Consider the following 26,543-nt stretch of genomic DNA (forward strand, 5'->3'; position numbering starts at 1 on the left):
AAATACTTTCTGAATATAATGAATAATCTCCCTAAAGAGAACTGACAGTCCTTTGATACTGGATTGCAGTTTTATGTGTTTAGATAAACCCATGTTTTACTTCATCCCTTTAGAGGTATTATGCAAATGCCTCATGTAAAGGGCACATATGACATTTTAAAAGCAAATCAAAGAAAATGGCTACTAGAGAGAGGAGCTTTGCCCTTGCCTAAAATATGGATATGTGTGTTTAGGCTCAAAATATCAGTATCCTGGAAAGCAAGTTAATGAGATTGCACCATATTAGTGTTTAACCCCAAATATTTATTGTGAATTCAGAGATTACCCTGGACAAATGGATATCATTATAAAAACACTGGACTACTACTGGTTTCTTACTTTGCACTAAACATATATAGGTTCAGGAATTTATTCTTTCAGATATTATAGATAAATATAATTCCTCGTGCTCTTTATGGAATCTTACACTGTAAGCAAAACATAATCTAGAGTTGTAATAGAAGATTCGTATTTTGTTCTTTGAGAAGCAACATGCAGTTTGCTAAAATGTTCCTTGGATCCAAATACACAGTGACCTTTTCAGTGATCATCCTTTTTCTCTTTTTGATTTGTTCTGGGGAAATTGCAAGCACCTGCTATTTGGTTTCCAAAATTGACCTTTTGATACTGTTTGGATGGGATTGTAGTCTATAAAAGTCGGCAAACAACAAGCAAGCACTTTATTTTAAAGTGCATTTTAGTTACTGCCTTGAATTATTATTATTTTTATTTTTTGTATCATTTTGTATAAAATTACATGAAATTCTCTGTCTCTTCTGTGGTAAACTGTAATAGACTACTTTCTTTGTCATCTAAGAATTGTTTAATAGGGCTTATTCAGTATTTTAAAAAAAATGTTACTAAGTAAGGATCCAAGTATTATCTTACTTAAAACTGGAATCAAAGATGAGCCATTTTATATATTCATTTTTCACATTTCTACATATTTTATTTATGCCTATTAGAATAATTCTGAAGCTATGGGTCTAATAGATAAGCTTATTACTTCAAAAATTAACCATAATGTGCTTCAAATTTGTATCTTCCTCTATCTTATAATATAATCCTAAAGTGAAGTTCAGAAACTATTGAACTAAAGCTTTGGCTTTAATTCAAATTTATCATATCAGCTAAATACAGAAAATCTGTAATTTGTTCCAAATTATTGTTTATGAAACCATCTTATTTTAATGAATTATACTGAACATTAACTATGTTATGCTAAGCTACAGTAGAAAGTAAAATCTGTTGTTCTATTTGGGATTTCACTGAAGGAGAGACAAGAGCAGAATAGACAAGAGCAGTAATCTTATTTCCTTAATTTATTGTTACCTGTAATGCTGCCATTTTTTGTGCAAAAGTCAAACAATACTGTCTTTGTTATCTTAGAGTGAAATATAATTAAATTAAAATTAAAACCTCTAAATTGTATAGAATAATGAATGAACATGCATCACTTTAACCTTTTTACTAAGCAACATAACTTCAAAGCTTAAAACTGAATGTATCCTTGCTAGAAGTGTCTTATTTAGCCAGATTTACCCAACAAACAAAATACATATTATCATTTGGCTTGATACTTTCAAATGGTTAGTATGAATAGCCTTTTATCAATTGGAAAGTTTTGGAAGAAAAAAAGCTTGTACTTTCCATTGACCAGTGGGAAAGGCTCTGCCATTGTATTGTTAACACTAGGACTATCAGTCTTCCCTTCTGTCTCAGAATTAGAAAACACTTCTCACATTTTTGCCACATAATATAGTTATGATATAAGACAGTAGTACTGCCTTGAAATAAAATTTTCTGGAAATTTTCTTTTTTCCATCACATTATCTAATTTTTTTTTCTGGAAGAGTTTCAAAATACCATATATAATTGATAAATTGATAATTTAATCCATATACTTTTTAAGACCCAAGTGATAATATTTAGTCAATATCTGTGAAATCCAGATATTTTATTATCATTCACTAACTATTTCTAGATCTTGTTGATATTGAATAAGCATCTTGAAGACACTATGATATGCCATTGAAGTAGTGAAGGCACTACTTGAACCTATTTTCATTGAATATATTTTATTTTATTTCAGAAGTATTTATATTGTTAATTTGATTGTACAAATATGAATATGATTTTAAATTAATTTCTTGTTAATTTTAAAATGGGAAATGGAATTTACAAGTAGTGATCTAGTAGGTTAAAAAATTTGCACGAAGAAAAGTCGTATATCATTTCTGAAATAAAAAACTTTCCACTAATTTTTGGACATTGTCACATCTGTAAAAATGCTTATTTGCAATTATCATTTTGAAGATGTATTATGATGGTAAAAGTGTCAATTGTCATATGGCAGAAATAGCTTGTAGCTCCTACAAAACAAAATATATAATTAGCCATTTTCCCTGCTACACCAAGATTTACTAGGATTTACATTATACATTCAGTGTATAAGTAGTTATACAAAATGCCCTTAAAGAAAAATAATAGCTAGCAATTTTTCAACCAAATAAGACCTCATCTGTATAGTTAAGATAGCATTTAAGTTAATGTTCTGTTTCTGGCTATGTAAGCAGAATTGCACAGCTGTTCCACTTGCAGTTGGCTGGATTGCCCTCCTTCAACCCGTGTTTGGAAATAGACAGTTTTCTGTATTAAGAGTTCACTATGAGCCAGCCAAGGACATTTTGCTATCTCAACCAGCTGCACTACATTGTCTGAGAGTTTCTGGCTTCAGTATTGCCATGGATTAAATTGCAAACTTTGCGCCTAATTCATACTGAGTTTTCCTACAAGTGAGCCCATTCTATTTGGTTTTTTTTTTTATTTTTTAAAGATAATATTCAGTTCTAGCATTATATACAAGTTACAAAATCAATTGCAAGGTATACATATCTGCCCCCCTGTTGTTTTTAATTTTCCAAAGTGTGTGGTTGTTACAGATGACATTTCTCATCAGGACAGCTTGTGTGAAATATTGATGCATATCTATATATGGACATCTTTCACTTTATTACGACATCCTATGGAGGGTTCCCCAAGATTCTTTGACATACGGATTGTGATGAATGTGGAACAACTGTTCAGATTGTGATTCCCTCTTTCCTTTCTTCTTTTTTTCTACAGTAATCATCCACACCTTACCACATAATGGCCTTAAACTTGGTAGGATTGTTTTCTCTTGGAGAATTTCACTTGACCCTGAAAGTTAATTTTGTATACCTTCCTCCTTTTATTCTCCCACCAACTGTATACCTCAAAATATCCTGATATAGATAACAGAAGACTGTTTGAGGAAAATGTTACATTAATAAACTTTGACCTTTTAAAAATTATTGTTACACTAAAAGCTAAAGTTTATACATTAAAGCATTAAGTATATTGGAACTGTATTTTAGAAATACCATGTCCCATGAATTATTACTTTTAGTTAGCAACCTTTTTCTTCATGGCCATAACCTTTTTCTTCACGGCCAAATTTATTGTAAAACATTGCTGTCTGTTATTCTCTATTCTTATTCTCACCCTTTATCCCCAAACAAAGTCCTGAATACAGAATGAAGGAGTCAAAGGTTTTTCCTATAATGCTATGATAGAAGGTTTATTGCTAATTAACTCATTATGATTTAGTTACTATTTTTAAAAGCTACTATAAATGGTAAACTGCTACATATTTATATCCGTGTTTTTAGACTATAACCTTGCAAACGAGAAAATTGATTTCATACATTTAAATGAATGGAACACAGTATCTTTTCCTACTTGAAGAGTTAATGATATTGCATACATTGGTGACCTCTGCAGAATCAACCTTTTTATCTATTTGTTTTAGATATTTATTAAAATGAATTATCCAAAATGTCTCATCTAGGATAATCATAGACATCATTATCCACAACAGGTTCTATTTCCCAGATGGATAATTGTGTTTGTTCACCACAATGACAACAGCATGTGAATATAAACAACAATAATTTTGCAACCACCTTACTTTGATTATAATGAACGGTTGTTATTATCTACAAAATCCTATGCCAAAAAATGTCATAAAACTCTGTTGTTTGCATTTCCTATACAGTTCAGACTGAAACTTTTCGTTAGCTGGTATGTTATGAAATATTCAAAATCCCCAGTCAAAAATCCTATTTAATAATACAATGCTTTCATAACTTTTTATGGACTTAAATAATCCTAAACAATTTAGATTCCATCTTGTTATAGAATTAAAATTTTAACAGACTCGCCTTTCAGATACTTCATACAAGTGTTCTAGAGATGATTTTGGCTGTTGTAATGTGGAAAAAACCAGGAGATAGATATCTGGTATGGTGAGTCAAGTACAATTAGCTAACATCCACACCACAGTCTTTGAAAGGTACAAATTACTGTGTAAACACTTTCAATTATGATTGCCAGTTTCAGGCAAGATTTCAAGGATGATTTTTTTTTTCACTGTATTGATAGTCCTCTCTTAATATCAGTAATGAATTGACTTTCTTTCATGATGCAGTCTTAAATCATAACATCACATCACGTCACTGCTTAGTGAATCAGTCCCTGTAAGTGAATCTTTACAGGGTCGTTAATGACCATACCATTCATTCTCTCTCTCTGCCCTCCCCTCTTATTTCTAAAAAAAAAAGTAAAGGAATCACCACTATATTGAACAGAAATATTGATTATTACAATATGCCCCATATTAAAAATGATCCAACGAACTGAGCTGTAAATCATCATGGATCACAAAGAAGTTGAATATTCCTGGCTTCGCTATTAAACAAGTTGCCCCAAAGATGCTTTTTCAAGAGGCAACTGGACTTTCTGTTTTTTCTTTGAAGATATTTCCCTTCTCATCCAAGAAGCTTCTTCACAAAGTCCAGTTGCCTCTTGAAAAAGCACCTTTGGGACAACCATGATGACTGGGAATCTCCATAGATATTAAACAAGTTGAAATCTTTAACCATATTACAGAAAAGTTCTCTTTCTAATTATTGTTTCTGCTCACCCTTACATGATTGGTTCATGCCAGGGTAAAGCTTCATACTTTCCTATAACACTAATTGATTGAAAATCTTTCTGTCTTCTTCTATGAGTGGGCTATAACTTGATGGGAGTTTCTCAAGATAAAAATTTTTATCAATAAATCTTTCTGTGATGACACTACAAATCCTCATAAACTGAGGACAGAACCAATGATGGGGTCTTGAAAATAAGCCATATATACAAAAAATATTTAGTAGTATACATGAGGCACAATATTTGTGCTATAATTACAAATCCAAAATATATACAAATATATTTTGTATATCACAAAAAATATCACAAATATATCACAAAATATATACAAATTTTGTATTTTTGTCCTACAAGAGTGTATTTAACTTGTTGAGAACTAAACTGTTGTCTCCAAATCCCAGCAGGATACAGATCCAGTACACACCTGCTATGTATGTTGAACCTACTATTTATTAAGATAACTCAGTATCAGTATAAAAACCATGAGATGCTAGACACTCTATACAGTAAGGCAACATTTGTGTGCATATTAAACTCATCTGAAAACTGCTAGTAAATGATGGGGAGGGTAATTTTAATAAGAGGGCATAATTTCATTAATACTATGACAGAATTGCTGCTATCCCTTGCATTGTGTTAAGTGATGCTAAAAACCAGGAAAGAGCTCTTGCTTCAGAAAGAGCAGAGGAAGTTTAAATCAAGTCAGTCCCCTCAGTTAGCATCACAGAATGTTTGGATGACAGTCAGCAGAAGGAGGTATCCCCTTTTGAGCCCCAATTCATATGTGCTGGTGTTAGTGAACTACATAAACCAACAGACAGCAAATCATCAACAAATTGAGCACACTATAAGCCCAGTGGTACTTTTATGTATGAAACCATTTAAAGCTTGAACTTTAAACTATAGAGTGCTGCCTGTAATCAGAATGGTGCAGAGGTCAGAACAATGACAGACATGGGACATCTTTACACTGCAGAGATGTTCAAATGTTTGTTTAGGCATCATCAAAGTATATTTCCCTGATTACCTGATTGTAACTGCACAATGGCTCATAGGCCAGGCTCACATAGTAGATGAACTGAGCAGGTATATGGCCCGATGCGGAATTCTGATTAGTTGGGCATCAATCATGATTTTATGGTCATGGACAATGAAGGCACCTGAATAGATAATAGTTTGCCATCAACAATTTACAGTAGAACAATTTAGAAACTGTATGACAATCTAGAATACCAAGATTAGCCTAGTAAGCATTAGATTCTGAGAGGAAGCACCTTGTTCTTGTACCTTTTAGTACTGACGTTCAATACCCATTTTAAAGCTCAAAATATTCAGGATTGTTTTGTGAACTTTTGCTTTCTCTTGGCCTGTGTTGTCCTTCTGTTTGCAAATTCACATCTGAATTGTGGGTCTTGTTCTTTTTTAATATATATATATATATATATATATATATATATATATATATATATATATATATATATATATATATATATATATATATATATTTGTTTTCTCAGGTTTTCGCGGGTGTTTGTATGTAGGTCTTTGGTTATTCGGGTCTTCTCCCAATTTTACGTGGGAGAAGACCCGAATAACCAAAGACCTACATATATATATATATATATATATATATATATATATATATATATATATATATATATATATATATATATATATAATTTGTATTGAAGAATTTTTTGCGAGATAAAAACATATAAAAATTAGAAAAAAAGAAAGATTATAAGGCAAATAGTAACTAAGTAAGAAATAAAATAGAAAAAAAAAGGAGAGGGGAGACAAGAGAGGAATGTGATGACTCCCCTGGATGCTTCCCCAAATACTTCTCCAGATGTCAGCTATTTTTCTGGTCATTGTGATTCTTGCCTTGCTTTGGAGTGATACCATGCCTTGACTTGGATCATGCCTTGTGAACACTGGACTTTTCTTGCCTCATGATAATTGGGAAACTTTCAAGTGCCTTGAGGACTCATTGGCCATTGCTCTGTAGACTAGCATTGATATGCTTATGGCTGGACTTAATTGGGGTAGTTCTGGGGTTTTGGTGAAGGGAGTTGCTGGGGAATATTAATAAAGTCAGTAAAACATAGTTACATGTGTACGTGTATGTGTGTTTGTGAGTGAGACAGCACAAGAGAAGAGAGGAAGAAGCATCTTCCAATCTTTTTGACAGTAGTTATATTTTATATTTTATAACCACTATAGTTACATTTTAGCTGTCTACCTCTGAGATTACATCATAATCTCCTTCTTTCATGAATCATTTCTAATCTTCAAACCTATAAATTGCAAAAAAATAAAAATAAATAAATAGCAAAAAATCAATGAATGGTTGCCAGTCACTAATAAATCTAGTTGATCTTTCTCAAACCAAACAAGTTAATTTTACCATCTCTGGTAGTTGTGTCATCTTCACCAACCATTCTCCTGTGAATGTATTTCAGATTTTTTCCATTTTTATGTATAATAGTCTATAATAAAATTCAGAAATGTCTGTTTTTTTTTATAAGTCCACCATGATAACATAACCTTCACGTTGTTCATGTTTCCAACATAAATTTGAGGTATCTTTATACATTATAGACATTGTTTCTGGAATCATATGCCAATGGTACATCATTTTATAAAAAATATTTTCTGAAGTTAATAACAATGTAAATTTCAATCCTTTTATTTTCCCATTGTTCCATTATTATGTTGTATCCAAAGTTCTTAGCCAATTTTATTGCACAAGTCTTTTCCTTGTTCTTTTTTTGTGTCAAATTTCATATAAGTTAATTCATTTTAGCAATTACATGTTCATCATTTGTATATGTATAATTTAACTTCAACATCTTTTTCTGTTTAATTCCAAATGTCCTGTTATCTACCTTAAATCTTTCTCTTAATTATACATATCAAAACTATTGAAAACGAAATCTCCCTGCAGCTAATTGGACTTTTGATTTCATCTTATATTCTTCATGTTCCTGTTACAACAATGCTTTTAACCTACTGTTTCTTTCTTGTGAAATGCTGTTTGTATTAGGCCCATAAAAGCATTTTTGGACACAGTTTGGATTATAACTGTTCCATATACTCAATATGGAACTTCTAATATAATGATTCTTAAAATCTACATTAATTTTATTACCCTGTAAAAAATGATACTATCTGAACATCCAATCATGCCCTTCTAATTCTAAAAATTTCTACTTCTCAGCAAAAACCACTCTTTTGTCTAGACTGAGCAGCAGGTTGCAAAATACAATTTCAAATCAGGCAGTCCCAATCCTCTTCATTGCTCCTGGGTCATTCTGGTCCTGAGCAAAACAATTCACAATGCTTTCTGATTTCATAATAATACTGTATTGACATATTCTATTTATTTATTCATGCAATAACTTATTCAGGCAGAGTAACAGACTTTTTTTAAAAAAAAGAAAAGTGATTTGACAATAGAAGACAACAAACCTGATAGGAATGAGAATACATTGTGTAAATTAACTTTGTATCTATATTTGATTGTGGAATACCACAATCTTCTTGGCTTCTGACTGACTGTTTAATCTTGTCCAAATTTTGATAAGAAAGATTAGATTTGTCTTTCTCCTTTTCTTTTTCTTTCTCTTGCTGTAATGGATTGGCTGGATGCCCCACTAATTTATTTAAAGAAATGTTGAGAATCTAGAGAACTTCCAAATGATTGCCAGCTTTACCTCACTGGCCATAGTGATTTTTGTACAAGTAGTCCTTAACTTACAACATTCGTTTAGCAACCATTCAAAGTTACAACAGCATTGAAAGTGACTTATGTCTGTTTTTCACACAACCATTGCAACATCCCCATCTCCTTTTTTGACCTTCTCACAAGCAAAGTAAATGGGGAATCCAGATTCACTTAGCAACCGTGTTACTACCTTAGCAACTGTAGTGATTTGCTTAACAACTGTGGCAAGAGTGGTCCTAAAATGGGGCAAAACTCCATTGTAGTTGTAAGTCTTGGACTACCTACACTTACTAAGTATTGTACAACACTTAGGAACTATGATCATCTTTCCTTAGTCAGTTAGGACTCTTTCCACCCAGCCAGCAAGATAGTATGAAAACTGATAGATAATCCATGCTCCATTTTCACACTTGACTGTTATCTCTTTGAGCGCACAAGGGAGAAAAAAGCAAACTGGTCCTTAATGACAAACTACCATACAAGGCCCTTCTTTTTGATGGAAATGATGGAGGGGAACTAAACTCTGGAAAGAAGCATGTTATAATGAAGGTGGGGAGCACTGAGTGTCATGCTGTCACTTCTGTTAAAGGAGGGCTAGATCTCATGAACCTGTGGGATGTATGTGCCTGATATTCAGATACAGGTAGTCCTTGGCTTATGATGACAATTGAGTCCAAAATTTCCCAAACCATGGGACCCTGCAGCCATCATAAACATGAGCCAGTTGCCAAGCATCTGAATTTTGATCACATGCCAATGGGGATGCTGCAATGGTCGTGTGAAAAAAGGTGATAAGTCACTTTTTTCAGTGTTGTTGTAACTTTGAATTGTCACTAAACTAAAGATTGCAAATCAGGACCACCTATAATCACAAACATCTTGATGTGATAAAAACATATGCTGTATTTTCACTCACTACTTCCCTAGACATTTTTTTAAAATGCCTTTATCTAATCTTTTGCATCACAGGGACACAAAAGAGGGTAAAACATGGACATGAGGTTGAGGAGCTTGTTCTGAGTTCCCACTGTTTTCTGTAGACGGAATACTTGAAACGTTTCATTTTTTTCCTGCATAAACACTGAACACTTGAGTTGTTTTATGTGTGTGTTTCATCAGAAAGCAGGTTTATTCTGAGTTTGAAACAAAACATTTTCCATTTTGTTTTACACCCTTCCAACACCTTCTCCAACATCCTTCAAGCATTTGAGAAAACCAGATAGGTAAGCATAGAATACATTAACATACTCATCTTTGTCTTCCAAGTGTTCAAAGTTAGTCTCTGTCCCCTTTGTGAATGGTCACATTAAGCCTAAGCACAGATTCCTCTTTGTATTAAAACAAATAGTATTAGTAATGTATAGTATATAGTAGTGCCTAGGAGCTTAGCTTGGATTGAGGTTCAGCTCACACATCAAAGCCAGGAAATATATTGTCTGAGCAAATCTTAGCAACTTGTGTAAGTAGCTTTCAGATGGGCCCTCAAAAATAAGAACATTCAGGTTCCTGGACAGTAATTGAAGAGAAGGAGAATATGAGGAAGAGAAGGTTCTTATGGCCATTTCCCAACAGCTTCACAGTGGACATAAACTCCCTCAGGATATCTCCTTTTCACAATCATTTCCAATTCAGAATACAAGCAGCCATGCACTGGAGGGGAGAGTAGTAACAGCAACAGCATCCTTCTGTCTCTTACTTCTTCCTCTTTCTATTTGCCTTCACTTCAACTAGCTATGATGGCCTCAGAGGACCATTTTCCCTTTTAAGTTTGAAGACAAGGGGAGCCTAAGTCTCTTGTTCCAACAAGCCCTAAAGCACCCCCTTTTCATGCCTTCACTGTTTGCCTGTCCCTGGTACCCTACAAGCCTATTGTAATATTTTCCTCTGGGAATCCTTTAGTATCTAGGTGTACTATTTTAAGTATGTACAGAATTCAGCTCAGACAATTCATTCTAAATGCAGCCAAACTCAATTTACATAAAGAAACAAGCAACTAAACTTAATTGGGCAACTAATTTGACTTAAATATTTAATATTGCCTTTATTAGTTTTTCAAATGCATAGAAGTAAGATTTGTATTATTTAGTGCTGCTCATCATTTTTATTTGCTTTGTTTAATTAGTATTATTATTATAGGTTGAAAGAAAAATATAAATTAGCTTGGAAGGGTGTACATTGTGGCTTACTGAATAACTTGTGATATCAGTGGATAGGAGATAGACTGGTTGAGCCAGGGGAAGAGTCAAATGGGGAATTAGTCTAGAGTCCCTAAGTGTGTAGAAAGGGCAAAGTTCAACCTACCTTGAATGTTGTTGAACCTTATCTAATATCACCCAGCTGCAAACATCAGTTGGAGAAGATCTCTGTGTATAGGCTTGAACAATAAAACAGCTAATTGAAGTCTTCGTGTGTGAATCTGGTTGTTTGCGCCTGCCATTGGAGTTTCTGACATCCTGTGTCTAGTGTGAGTCTTTAAGTTACACAGTTGCACTGGCTCCGGTGTAATAATGTTCTCTGGTACTCAGACGTTATTCTTCATGTTTAAGTAATCAGAAAAAGGATTGTGTTTAAGCATCTGCAGACCCCATTAGTAATAACTCCATCAGACTACAGTTCAGTACAAATACACAGGGAATCTAAAGGTTGAAAGGTCTTGTTCCCAGGATGGATTTAGAGAGTTTGTTCCATGATATAAGATTTCAGGTCATACTTGCTTGCTGTGATTTTTCACATGTGCTTTTTGTTTAGAAAAATGTTATATGCATGTATATGAGGAACATTTGATAATTATGAAATATGATATACAGTATGTGCTTTTTCTAACACATTCAGAACTAGGCAGTGACATGACACACTGGTTGCAGGCTAATTTTATAAATGATAACTTGTACAATAATGTATTACTTCGCTTTGAAGCCTTAACACTCAAGGTTGCTATACTGAATTGCCTTTGGCTTTCGTGTAACAGAATTCAAGTTATACAGCAAAGACAGATGCAAATAAATGTGATTTTAGGTAGAGCACCAAAATAATATCTGAGAAAATGAAGTTTCACACAGCAGTTAACAGAGCAAAAGAAAGTGACCACAATTTATTTTGATTAAAAGAAGTTTTCAACAATTTTTATATGTAAGCACGCTCACTTTTTCAAGATTCTGACTCTTGATATTGACCTTATCACATTATACCAGTGTTGTTAAGTCACCAAATTTTGTCACACAGGATTTCTGTCATCTATAAGATTTGGGATTTCTAGAATAAAAACCGTATTAGAACTACGATTATTTTCCATTCAATCCATGCCATCTTCTCCTTTTATTATGGTTACTTTTGCTGCTAAACAATTAATTTGTCATCTTCTCTTCTAATTCTTCTTCCACCACTGAAATTTCTAATACTTCCTGGACAAATAATATGGAAAGATGGAGAAGATTATTTAGCATTTTTTTCTAATAAGTTTCAATGGAAAAAAATAAAATAATAATTAAACACTGTTTGAAACCATAGCTCATACTAATTCTCCTATATAAATATGAGAAGTAAATAGATGTGTGTGAGTGGGCAGAGAGCAGTAAGGAATAGTGCATATTTTACGAAGAAATAGTACCTTCAACATGACTCTCGCTTTCCACCTTCTAATTTTTTTTCCAAGTGAAAACAAATGTGAGACACTAGAAATTTTATGAAAAAGAAATATGTTTAAACTAGCTGTTTTCAACCTGTGCTCCTAATAGCTTAGCTCTAAGAAATGTACGGGTAGCCTTTGACTTACAACCACAATTGAGCTGAAAATTTCTGTTGTTAAATGAGACATTTGTTAAGTGTGTTTTGCCCCATTCTATGACCTTTGTTGTGACAGTTGTTAAGTCAATGACTGCAGTTGTTAAGTTGGTAATGCAGTTGTTAAGTGATTCTGGCTTCCCTATAGACTTTGCTTGGCAGAAGTTACAGAAACTGATCAAATGACCCTGGGACATTGCAACCACCAAAAATCAATTGCCAAGGGTCTGAATTTTGATCATGTGGTTATGGGAATGCTGCATTGGTCATAAGTGTGAACAATTATCATAAGTCATGTTTTTCAGGGCCATGGTAGCTTCAAATGGTGACTAAATGGACTGTTGTAAATCGAGGACTATTGTATTTGGTACTAAAAATAGCAGAAAATCCCAGCCCAACCTGTAATTGATTCTATGGCATGGAACTCAAGGAAACATAGCGAATGAGGGTGTTCCCTTGTGACTTCATAAAACAAGCAAACATTTCTGGGTTTTATTATGTTTTTTTCCCCAAGTATAGAAAGCCGTTTTATCACACAACTGAATTCCTTTGGAACATATAGTTCAGAAGCTCCATTTCCCATTAGTGGATCAATGTAAAATGAATCATTGATTGACTGTACTAAATATTCAATTTTCAATATACTTTATTAACGTACATTTTTTTTCTTTCCTCAGCAACTTTTGCGAGAACGACAGCAGATGGCCAGCCGTCCTTTTGCTTCTGTGGATGTAGCTCTCGAAATAGGAGCTGAGCAAACAGACTTTCTACGAGGTCCATTAGAGGTAGGCACTGTGTCGCTGACTAGGGACCATTTCAATTTGCATATTTATATTGCTAGTCTCATCCGCATCTGCTTCTGAAACCAAAAAGAGCAGGATTACCTGTAGCCAACAAGTTGAAGCTACATATGTTGTGTCATTTTCAAGGCTCATCATTTCAGTAGTGTAACATGAGCAGTAACAAAGGCCACTAGAGGATCCATTAGCCTAGCCTGCAATGACAATCTGCTCACCTGGCAGCCCTTTTTTGGCAGACAACTGTTAGTTGCATGTATTAAACAAGCCTCATGTTTGGTCTTCTGAGTATACTGTACCCCCTGATTAACAGTTCATATCATCTTAATTTACTAGGATTATACTTTAAAATGAGATATGCATTGTATTTCTTTATTCGGATTTAATAGTTCATGTTTGAGAGATTATTTATGGGTATATTATGTTTGTGATTAACAGATACATTTTAACATTTTTAATTGTAAAGGCAACGCTCTGATAAAGAAATTATAAAATGCTACACAATACAACATAGGGGAATAGCGTAAAAATGCACAAAAGAGATTCTGGAAGCATCATATAAAAGTTAAAAAGAACTGTGAATAAAGGATGATATCTATGTGTGTGTGAGTGTGAGTGTGAGTGTGTGTGTATGTGTGTGCATATAAATACACACACACACACATATTCTACCAAAATGTTAATTCTGATTCTTTTCCAAATTATAAAGTAACTTGTGTTATATCTGTCATTTCTTATACTTAATTATATAAATAATATACGAAATTCTTTTCTCATAAGGAAAACAAGCAAGAACATGGATAATTAGGGAAAAAATAGAAGTATGACCTCTTGCTTGAATATTATTTCACAGATCTCATTGTAGCCATAGTTCCCGCTCTCACAACTTAAAGAAACAGCAGCCTAGACATTATATGTCCGTAGATATATAAGTTACTCAAACTGAGACCTTGATTAATGGGAATAGGATAAGGATGAGATTAACCAATCTATTTATACCGGTAGTCCTCAAGTAACTACAGGCTGCTTAATGAGAGTTCAAAGTTATGAGCAACATTCCAAAACTATATACAACCCTGTTTCAAAGTTAGGACAGCTGAAATGACAACCTGGTCATTTGCCATCATACAGACCACAGGAATGCTGTAGCATTCCCCTCCCTGTCTTTTATCCCCCATCCTGCCCCAATAGGACCTGCAGTGCTCAAGCCTCCTGGAAGTAGTCACCATTTTCAAGGTCCCAACAATTCCTTGAAGAAATGGCAGCTGCTTTGAGAGCTTTCTGCGGAGCTGGCTGCCAATCAGCTGTCAGCAGGAGGCTGCAAAGCTCACCTGCCTTTTGCCTTCAGATAGACAGCTAAATCTTGCAAAGAACCAGTGTCCTCCATTTTGTTGCACAACTTTTGGAGATAATTTTTTTCTTTAGTTCAAAGGAAAAAGCCCCAGAAAGATTTGATTTCCTTGTCGCTTCATTCCTCTACTCTTTAGCCTGGAGTCAAGGTACGGTTTTATAAGGGGATAGAAATTGGAAATCAGAGGGAGAATTTAGTCCTACCACCTAATTGGAGCAGAGGGAGTTAACAAATCTGTTCCTCCCATTTATTTATTTTTTTAATTGAAGAAATGTGGCTTTCTAGAGAACAGGGCAAGGGAGATAAGGAAGAGGAAGGTTTTAGGAAGCTCTTCATGAAGCTTCCTTTAATGCAAGGGTCGGTTTCCCAAAGCCAGGCAAGGGGCTGCAGTCTTCCAATGGCCAGCTGATCAGTAGCAGGCTGATGGATGCACAAAGCTCTGAAAGACTGCTTCCTTTTTTTGCTACACAAAAGCTGGGCACCTTGGCAGGAGAAGGGCAGGGGCAGAATTAAGAATGGCAGGCATGCCCAAGGCTCCCTCATTTTTGCTCACAGTTGCAAGGCAGTCAGCTGTGTGGTGGGCCTGCCTGCATGGTGGGAGAGTCCCTGACAGGCCTGAAGCAACTGTGCTTGTGCCTGTGCTAGACTTCCCAGGACTACAGCCCCCCCCCCATTTAATAACCTCTGAATTTGTTTAACAAATGCATTGTGAAGAGCAGGGGTGACTAGTCATTACTTGAGGCAATTCATTTAATATTGTCCCTACTTTTGACTCTAATGAGCAGGTTCCATTATGGTCTTAACACAAGGACTACCTGTAATCATAAGAAACAATCCTGCATACATATTCTGTATCCAAATTAACAAATTATTGGCTCCTAAAAGAGATGCAGACTGTAGAGATATCTAATTGGTTTTGCTCAGGGGTGAAATCTAAAATTTTTCCCTACCAGTTCTGTGGGTGTGGCTTGGTGGGGGGGTGTCCTGTGATTGAGTGGGCATGGCCAACTCGATGTCACTCACAGCCATGCCCACTCAGTCACAAGACCCCCTCCCACCAAGCCACGCTCACCAAACCTGGTAGTAAAACTTTTTAAATTTCTATTCTGCCGGTGTGTCCTTACCTTTATCCCGCAGCTCCACCCACCCGCCCTATTCCCCGGAGTCGGGGAATGCACCATGGGCGGAGCCATGGGAGAAAGGTAAGGACATGCTGGCAGAATAGAAATTTTAAAAGTTTTCCTATACCATTCCCCGACTCCTACTGTTCACCTTTCTCCCACAGCTGGCTGTCAGGGAAGGCAAGCTCCCGAAAGGTGCCGGAGTCGCTCACTCTCCTTCTTGAATGAGCCGCTCTGTTCCACGCGCCGGCTGCGCAAGTGCACACCCAACCTGCCGCTGAATTAAATAAACGGTGTGCGCTTGCGCAGCCGGCGTGTGGACCAGAGCAGCTCATTCAAGAAGGAGAGTGAGCGACTCTGGTACCTTTCGGGCGCTTGCTTTCCCTGACAGCCAGCCGCGGGAGAAAGGCGAGCAGTAGGAGTCAGGGAATGCATCATTCCCCGACACCGGGGAATGGGGTGGGTGGGCGGGTGGGCAGAGCCTTCAGTTGCCATTGCTACCAATTCTCCGAAGCCCCAGCCATCATCGCTACCTACTCGCCTGAGCCGGTCCAAACCAGGAGCATCTTACCCCTGGTTTTGCTTATATTTGCTTTTCTTTTACCCCTACATGACCACTTAAATAGTATACAGTAGCTAGTGATAGAGACAGGCAAACTTCCAGATATTTTAGAATATAACTCCCAGGAATCTGAACTAGTTTAGCAAATAGTCAAGGATTATGACTGTAGTCTGAAATATCTAGTGAGTCCCATACTGCTTTTTCTTGCCTCAATGGCTCAAGTAAATGAACTAAGTATGTGAGGAACCTAGCAGCATTATAGGTATCAGAAAATAAATAACATACGTTAATAGAGGTAGGTTTTATCTCTGTAAAATTATGATAGTGTGCTGGCCCTGAAACAGAATTACACTGACTAAATCACAAAATATTTTTATTTTAGTCATTTGAGTAGCAGTGGCATACCTTTCTTAAAGAAGAGGATTAAGATCCTCAGCAACCAGTACATTTCCACAGCACATTTATTGGGCATATTGAAGGATAAATCAGCAGGCTTACTCTGAGTCTCCTCCTATCTACAGTATACTTTACCAAGTGCACAGTAAGAAGAAGAAAAGAGAGGAATGCTTAGGAAAAGTGAATATCTTCTCTTTATAAAGTAGCATATGGAAGGAAAACAAAGAAAGTGACCTTTATTTCTACTGAATTATTTTAAAGCAAGGATGAAGCTGCGGTTGTGCTATGTAGATGGGCATGTATCCATGAGGCTGGAGTCAAGAAAAGGACAAGAAGTGTTGGAATTGTAATGTTCTAGGGCGGGGATCTCCAACCTTGACAACTTTAAACCTGGCAGACTTCAATGCCTTGAATTCCCCAGACAGCAAAGCAAAGCTGGCTGGCTAGGGAATTCTGGGAGTTGAAGTCCGCCAAGCTTAAAGTTGCCAAGGCTGGAATCCCTGTTCTAGAGAACATATTTTTAGAATATTCAAATGACAGAGCAGACCTTCAGGAAATATATGCTTTTTATTATTTTTTAATTAAATGTTAGAAATAAACATCAAAAGTTAATTGCTGCCCTTTTATATGACATGTTTATCTAGAAACCTGTTGATAGAGAAACTGAAACATTTTAATTGTATATTTTTAAAGTTGTTAATAACCCCAATTCTTCCCCAATTCTGGTAATTTTATTTGTGTTTATTTGTGTTCACTGCATGCCTGTGTTCGACTTTTGATAGTAAAACATACTTGAGGTATGAATTTTAACATTTCTGGGAAAGAATTACAACCTGCAGAAATAAAGTGCATTCCTCTAAATATTTAGTAATCTATTGCACTGTATTGATTGTTCTGTGGTATCTACAACGTAGAGTTCGATACAAAGAAAGAACACTATATGACAAAATTAAATTACCAGTCTGTTCTGAACTTATAAAAGCAAAATAATAATAAAAATATACTCTCCCTAAATTGTTACAGTTTCCCTGAGCCCATACAGTTGCATTATAATTATTTTTCTGAAAATTCTGCAATAAAAGAAGCCATTTCCTTATTATTTTATTTTTACATTTTTATTTGATTACATTTGTGTTGTGATTTATTGGAAATAACCCTTCATATAAGTCTTCCATCTATTTATTGGGAAATGAATTCCATTTAATAGTCTTAATCATGCTTGCTTTAACTACTGTGCTCCTTAATAAAAATATCTGTTAATTGACACCAGTAGAATGGATGCATATAATGGATGAATGAATGCATCAGTAGAATGGATGCATATATATGCTTGCCATAGCACCTATTATTCAGTGTATTGGAATAAATACATTTTTTCCAATCCAGTAAACAGCGCATTTATATTGGTAGTGAAATAATAATTTCTTTTCCTTCAACTTCTTTAACCAACCTTCCTTGATTGAAAGCTAATTTTGGATCAGATATAATTTCAGAAGCACCATTTTATTTTGTGGCAGTAGCTCTAACAGCTTTGATTATGTGAGTTTGACCTGTGGATTTTTTAGATAAATGTAGTGTTAGAACCATTATATAGTACCAGTTGTGTTATATATAAGTCTTCTATCAAGCTTGTAGTATAAATTCATTAACACATATATACCTAAATTTTAGAATGGGATATTTAATAGTTTCAACAAACATTTTTATTCTTGGGGACATCATTAATTAATTAATTAATTAATTCATTAATTCATTCATTTATTCATTCATTCATTTATTGCTTATGATAGCTGCAGGGAGCATAGGGCAGGGGTGTCAAACTCAAGGCCTGGGGCCCAGATCTGGCCTGTGGGGTGCTTAGATCTGGCCCATGGGGCCACCCTGGAAACAGCAAACAACTGGCCTGCAGTACCTCAGCGAAAACGGAGCTCGGAAGGGCTTCAGGTGGCCCTCCGGAGCTCCATTTTCACTGGCAGAGGTTTGCAGGAGCACGTTGCAGCCAAAAACAGAGCTCGGGAGCTCGTTTTCACTGGCAAAGCGCTTGGGCCACCACAGATACCCTCCCGAGCTCTGTTTTCGCTGGCAAAGAGTTGCAGGTCATTGCAGCTGAAAATGGAGCTTGTGAGAGCAGCAGGGTGACCTCCTGAGCTCCATTTTCACTGGCAGAGGTTGAGGGAGCACATTACAGCCAAAAACAGAGCTCAGGAGCCCGTTTTCACTGGCAGAGCTCGGGCCACCACAGACACCCCCAATACAAGTGACGACGAGCTGGCCGTGCCCACCCTGGCCACATCCACCCCAGCCCCCTGAGGTCAAACACAACCTGATGTAGCCCTCAATGAAATCGAGTTTGACACCCCCGCATATTCTAATATAAATATGTTAAACCAAGTGGAAGCTGATTATTATTGGGTTTGTTTTTGTTTTTTCTTTTACCTACCACCTCTAAAATCACACTTAACTGTTAATATGGGACGTTTGAGAATCACTAAAATGGGGCTTGATGCCACCTATGGCTCAGATTTAACATTACTATGGAATGTAGATTGGGCTGAAATAAAATGACTGGCCAAAGTACCATAGTAAGCTATGGCATGCACCTCCTCGCTTTTAATTCAATCTTTAAACTATACACATTTAGTATATGGTGTCCTAACATCAGGGCCAAGCCTAAGGACAATACAGTGAAATCCAACTGAGTCCAATTCTTTATTTGCTTATGCCTCATAGATGGAATCTAAAGCTATAAATTTTTAAAATAACAGATAAACCTTGGGAGATTCTAGGGTGAAATTCTTCCTCTCTGCCCCATCCAGTTCTGGACTGCAGTCTCTTAAATTGGGCTTCTCTCTGCTTCCTTCTTGGGAAATCACAGGTTATAATGGGAAAGTTTCAAAATGCTTGAAGCTGCTTCATTTTTTTGGCAGAATAGATGAGCGTAGGAAAACAGATCCTTTCAGTGGCACTAACCTTGCCAAGTTTCAATTGGATACACATTCAAAAATTTTACTATAGTACATTTTCAAAATATCTCCTTTGCAACTCTTTTAGACAGCTAGAAAAAAAAATGGCACATCATCCTATACAATTTGTTATGAGGAAGCTGTAGAGTTGGCTGAACCCAGTCCAGAAAGTGCCCTATTTTAATTTTTAAAAATCCAAATCATATAAAATAATTAGGTTCCTACCTTTCTAATCCCTTTTCTTGTTCCAAGTTTAAAAGTCACCTAAGTATTACCATTGAGTCTCCCTTGTAAAATGGTGTGGCTATGCTATCTGTGATTGCTAGGTTTCTCGGTCGGCACAGCATGTAGACTGCATTTGTAGTGATTACAGGCTACAAAGCAAGAATTACCTGCTGCAAGTAATGTTAATGCAGTTCTACCTGCATGCTTCTTAGATGAGGATTTGGGTTCTGTCATCTCCTCCACCTCCTCCTCCTCCTTGTAAAATTCAGAAGGGAATGAATGGTGAAATCCTCTTCATTTCCTGAGTTTTTTCTTCCATTTTTTACCCTGTTCTCCTCCCTCTTTTCTTCAAGACTAGTGGTCCTTGTTGCTTTTGCCACAAATAAATTTGCTAAGCTGCTGCCTTTGGGTCTTTCCTCTGTTGTAGCTGACACAGAAGTCCTCTTTACCTGCACCACACAGATACCTGCCACTTGAGGATAGAATGCAGTATAGATTTTTTTAAATTTTATTTCTTCCTCCAAGAATCACAACCACACTTTATTTTATTAATATTGGCTTTAATTAACTTAATAAAACAGTGTATTAAACTATTTGAATAATTCAATTAAATCTCAGAGATGAATAGTCTTATTACTGTTGTTTATAATAATAACCAGCTGCTATGATGAAAAATATGGTGTTCTAAATACAATGGCATAATTCTAAACATGGTTTTAGATCCCCTAGAGATGTAGTCCATAGAGGAATGTTTTAAATTATTGAGGGGATGGGAATGACAATAATTAAAAGAGTATGAAAGGAACATACAGAGAAGGACTAATGGGATTAGGTCACATACAAATAGCAAGGTAATATATGGATTTGGGATAGATCACACAAGAACAGAAGAACATGGTATAAAAGTGAGCTCTAGCTGTTATCTTTATTTCTGTCTCCTTAAAAGCAATAAGGGGAGCCATGGTGGTGCAGTGGTTAGAATGTAGTATTGCTGGCTAACTCCGCCCATAGTCAGAAGTTTGATCCTGACCTGCTCAAAATTGACTTAACCTTCCATCCCTACTGAGGTCGTGAAAATAAGGACCCAGATTATTGAGGGCAATATGCTGACATTTCTAAACCATTCAGAAAGTGATGTAAAGCACTGTGGAATGTATATAAATCTAAGTGCTATTGCTAGCTAAGCTACAGATCCCACATATAATACAAAAAGACAAGGCTAGACAAAACAGCTGTGAGTGGGACAGTTTAATGAATTGATAAAACTCACAGGTCGGCCAAGGATATCGCAGCAAACAGTATTCATGAAAATGGTGAATTATGCTACAGGACTCCCCAACGTCAGTCTTGCCTCTTACATATATACACACTCAAACAAACAACAATTGGTGTAAGTACAAATGTCAGGATTGAGATTTAATCATTTGGCTCCCTTGGACCCTTCTACTCAGTGGATGCCAACATGAGTAACTGTTCTTCTAAATGTCAGATGTCACAAAATCCCAGAAGTTTCCATAAATGGATTTGAAGTTAGAACATCATGGGTACCCATAAAAATCCAGAAACTGGGCAGTGGGGGGGAGCAACTGAATCTGTGAAATTGTTTGAAAGACTGTGGAGTGTTTTGAGAAATGCATAATTCAAAAGAGATATGCATATTAAGGCACATTATCATGGAAGCTGGATATGTACTTACAGAACACATTATTAACACATTGAAATGAACTTGAGAAATTACTGAAGAACTTCATTGTTCTTAGCTGCTTTCCTCAGCTGAAGTTATTTAAAGAATGGGGTGTAGCTAAACTAAACCACAAGGAGGAATGGAACAGGGAGAAATCAAATATAGTTGTAGATCAGTGATGTTAAAGTTATCTAAGTGATCTGAAAAAGTAATGTTTTACCCTTTTTTTCATATGTGTGTATATTGCCATGTATAAAGCAGATGCATGCTTAAACTTCTATTGCATGAACATTCAGATTTGTTTGTTTATTTATTTAAAACATTTATAGAGCTGCCTATCTTATAACCAATTATACCAATTATGAATTCAAAGATATCTTTAATTCAAGATTCTGTCATTCTGCAACATCTCTATGATACTTCTAATTCAAAGTTATTAATTAGTCCAAATGGTGGCAGTATATTTCATAAAATATGCTCTGAGTACTCATAAATATTCCAGTTACTCATATTGGAAACTGAGTAATACATACAGTAGTTCAATTTATATAGACAACAGAAATATAAAATCTCTGCTTCCCAAATGTTTACCTATTAATTGGGTGTGGGGGTAAGGGGCTATTTTATTTTTTACTGCATTGAATAGTAGCTTCCACTGAAAAGAAATGAATAGGCATAAGGTACAAATGATTGCAGACATTATCATCAGAAAGCATGAATACCTCTGAATATTATCCATTGTGTGGTATGAGAAGACAGGTTATCTGAAATACTCATGTCTCTGACAAATCTTTGATCTAAAAAAAAGTCTGTTTGGAAGCAGGAAGAGAAAACAGAATAGAGAAACTGATTGTGCATAACAGTGCAAAAGGTGGCCTTTGGCTTATAATTTTTTAAATATAGTTTTTATAAAAACAAACAAACAAACAAAGCACTTTCCAAAAAGGGTCTGCATGTATTATGCTTGAAATCTGCACTACATTTGAAAACATAGCACTTCTAAAGGGCTGCTTGCCAACTTAATTTTTCTCCTTTCTACAATTCCTAAACCATTTTTGATTTATCTCTCCTTTCCTCTCCTCTCCCCTCTTCCCCTTCCTTCAACCCCTCCCTTCCTCTCCTCTCCCCTCTCTCCTCTTCATCCAGTTTTGTTTCCCATCTGTTATTTCACATCTCTATACAACTATTTCTTCCTTTGCCTGATCTCCATCATGTGTTTTTCATCATTATTCTTATTTCTGATAGGAGAGGAGCAACATGTCTCTCTGTGGACACATTTTCATGATTTTGTGTATGTGGAAGTTAATACTTGATAAATTCAGCCATTCATTCCAACAATAGCTTCTTTTCCTAATCCTAGTGGATTTTTTTTTTCAGAATATGGTTTTAGCACATATATGACATGAAATGTGTCAAGTGCTCATTTATTGGGAAAGGGAAATTTTCAATTACTACTCTGGACTAGCCTTGATAATGGCAAATCGACAGGAAGAAGCCAAGGCTTATATAATACGTTTATTTTTAATTTTTGTTTTCTTCTGTTCATTCTTCCTTTGTGGAAGAAATATTTTAAATTGGAATCTTCTTAATAATATGTGTAAAACACATTGTATTATTGCTGTCATAAGGCAAGGATCTAGCATTGTTTAGGTTGTTTATTTTGAACCCAATTGTTTATCTTGAACCCAAGCTTTTGTTTTGTTACTTCAATATGGCATAAGTGCCTGCTAAAAACTAATGATAATTCATTAAAAATATACAATAAGAACTATAGTTGACTTTTTTTCATTCAATTAATTGACATTTACATTAACCAGCCGGCATTGTTTTCTCTCGCCAATAACAGGTTTTAAAATTTGCTTCTGTACAATAGTTTTTTCTGGGCTTATTTTCTTTTTAATTTAAATAATATAAATAATATAATGAGCAATTTTAAAATCTGCAGTCCAAGCACGCTTGGATTATTTTGTAGAAAATGAAACTAGTCAAACGTATGCTTGATCAGCAGTATACCTTCCCTGCTCGTTTAATAGGAAAAGATCTGCACAAACTGGTGGTGCATTCTTTCAACCTCTTTTTCACAGGTCATTTAATCAGTCTGTTTCACAGATCTTTTATCACAGTTGTCCTCATACATAAAGCACTATGTTGCCAAATTAGTACTGTGTAACATCACTGAAAGCTGTAACTATTTTGATAGAAGCATAAACATGACACTTATCCAAACGGTAAAAGGCATAAACAATTAAGTGTTCTTTTGTAAAATCCATTGATTCAGCTTTATACAACAGGAGATTTTAGGAATATAGCTTCTAGTTGTGTTGTAACTTGAATAAGACTTGCTGAAATAAAATTGCTATCAAACTTTCTTTATCCTTAAAGCAAGCTTGCTTGCTTGCTTGTTTATTAAATTTATTTGCTGCCCATCTGTTTCAAAGCGACTCTCAGCGGCTTATAATATTAAACAAATAAAACCATAAGATAAATATTCCTAAAGATAAAAACGTAGTAGTATCAAAGGCAATTGTCCTCCTTTTCTTTTTAGAATTCTGTCCTTATTTCCCATAAGATGAGTATTTAGATTTGTATTAATGAATCTATGATACATGTGTCACTTATGACATGCCAGGTCATTTCTAGTGACACACTTGGCCTTTGTACTGTCTGGAAGTTATATAAAGGTGCTCTGCTCATGTGCAGCTTCTTAAACCTCCAAAAATTATGTGAGCATTCTTGCATGATTTTTAGAGGCTCCAGAGGCCATTCCCAAGCAGATACAAAGTTCTGCATAATCTCGGTAAGGTGTTTTATTTTGTTTTAGTCAAATTAAAAGTACTATTTATAGGATTTTGGAATAATATTTCAAGTCCAACATTACTATTTGTTTATTATTTCACTTTTGAGGCTGCTTGACCACTGTAATTCATGGGTGGTCTACAATTTAAAAATGTTAAAGAAATTTAAAATGAAATAACATATCACAATGAAAAAGAATATAGTTGACCAGAAGACAGACCAAAAACCAAATGGGCTGGACCACCATTTTAGCCCAAGGCCAGTAAGAACAACCAACTTTTGACTTTCTGCAATTTTAATAAGTTGCAGAAAGTCAAAAGAGTATGTAGAATCAAAAAGATGGGAGGAGGCATCTTAGATGTGAACTCATCCCATAGGGAATGGAGAAGACATAGTCCCAAGTCCCATTCCAATGACAAAACCCAAGTCCATCCCAAGTTCCACAATGTGACATTGTGTAATCTCTAGGTCAACTGATCAGATGTGTGAATAGATGAAGACAGACAATCTTCTTTCAGGTTTCTTTCAGTAACCAGGCTCTCTGCCATGAAAGATGATAACCACACTTTGGATTGTGCCCAGGTTACAAGATCAAGTCAATGTATTGGTATCTTGGATGGTAGATCCAAATTCTTTACATCCCTCAACACCTTATTTATCATATTGAATTAGAGCTGGTCATGTCTTGGTTTAAGCCAGATCAATTCTGTAAGCTATTATAACAAAAAGATACTTCTGAAGCACACTTCAGCCTTTGCAAAGTTCTTGCACAGTAGAACTTTGCAAAGTTCTGCACAGTAGATCCCCAAATGACAATTGTGAGACTGTTGATCATAAAGGGATAATGGTTATGAATATTTTTATTTTACCATCAGCAGGTTATGGTATAAATCATGCGACTGCAGCATTCTGCAAATGGCTGTAAATGTAAACTGGCTACTAAGGCCCAAAATGCAGTGACATCACTGCAGAATGGGGGTAGCCATTGGAACTCTGGAACCAGGTAATTACCCACAGGAATTTCTCTCATAATTTTGAATGGTCACTAAGTGACTGATCTTAAGTCAAGGACTACCTGTAGGACAAGTAGACAACCGCACAGCAACAATAAGAAAAGTAAATAACAAGATAGTTTTGTCATGTCTTTACTCATTTATTTTTAGATTTATAACATACATTTCCAAGTTTGTAACTCCTTTGTTCATAACATTTTCTGGTATTTTATTGTTGTTGTTGTTTTAATCCTATAAAATGCTGTACGTTGAGGTTACTCATCATTTTCCTGCTAGAGAACATATGTATTCTGTACTCCTTCATACCTGGTTGCAGTGAAAGGATTTCCCCTACACTATAGTGCTACCTTGTCTTCTGAGTTTTAGATGTCTTGTCAAATATCTCTGATTAGATGCTGATATCTATCACTCCACTTATTTTTTTCTTTGTATCTGCCTAAGCTTACTCCCTTTTATTCTAAAGAGTCACCATTGGGGCATTATTCCTTGGGCTGAGACTTTGATTCTAGACCCTTTGATCATTCTTGATTTCACTGATTTGGACAATTATCCTTCCTCTAATCTTGTTCTACTTGTCCAGTTCAACAAACATGAAGAAATCCCTACTATGGTCTGTTTTCTGCTACATGGAAACATTAGGTCAGTCTTCTGGTTTGGGCTTTTTGCTTTATTTAAATATTCATAGCCAGCATTATAGCATCTTCAATCAATATAACCTATCTAATCCTTGGCCATGTTTGCATAAATTATTTGTGGCTACCTTCTATGTACAGAATCAACATTTAGTACTTAGTAATTGTTATGCTTATGACTTTAGATTTAAATTCATCTGAAGTCCCAAGGCCTTTCTGTCTAAATCTGTAGATAGGACACTCTGTATATTATATTTTCTGACACATAACCTTGGAAGATAGGGTAAATTAGATCATAGGATCATTGAATTGTAGAACTGGAAGGGATTACAAAGATCGTTTAATTCAACCTTATGCTATGTGCAAGAACATCAATTAACCATCCATGAGAAACATCTGTCCAACCTCTTAAAAGGTTCCATAGACATTAATGCCATAAAA

General features: G+C 35.5%; 1 protein-coding gene across 2 annotated transcripts in view; it reads left to right on the forward strand.

The window, feature by feature from the left end:
• The window catches only part of ATRNL1 (attractin like 1), a 478,418-nt gene that overhangs the window by 285,158 nt on the left and 166,717 nt on the right, over window positions 1–26,543 (forward strand). For both annotated transcript variants that reach the window (XM_070944958.1, XM_070944957.1), the window contains one exon: window positions 13,240–13,347. In XM_070944958.1, the coding sequence (XP_070801059.1) occupies window positions 13,240–13,347 (108 nt within the window). The remainder of the gene's footprint in view (window positions 1–13,239; window positions 13,348–26,543) is intronic.

The sequence above is a fragment of the Pituophis catenifer genome, unplaced genomic scaffold (assembly GCF_029215685.1).
Source record: "Pituophis catenifer annectens isolate HBS135680 unplaced genomic scaffold, rPitCat1.0.hap2 SCAF_6, whole genome shotgun sequence".
Lineage (NCBI taxonomy): Eukaryota > Metazoa > Chordata > Lepidosauria > Squamata > Colubridae > Pituophis > Pituophis catenifer.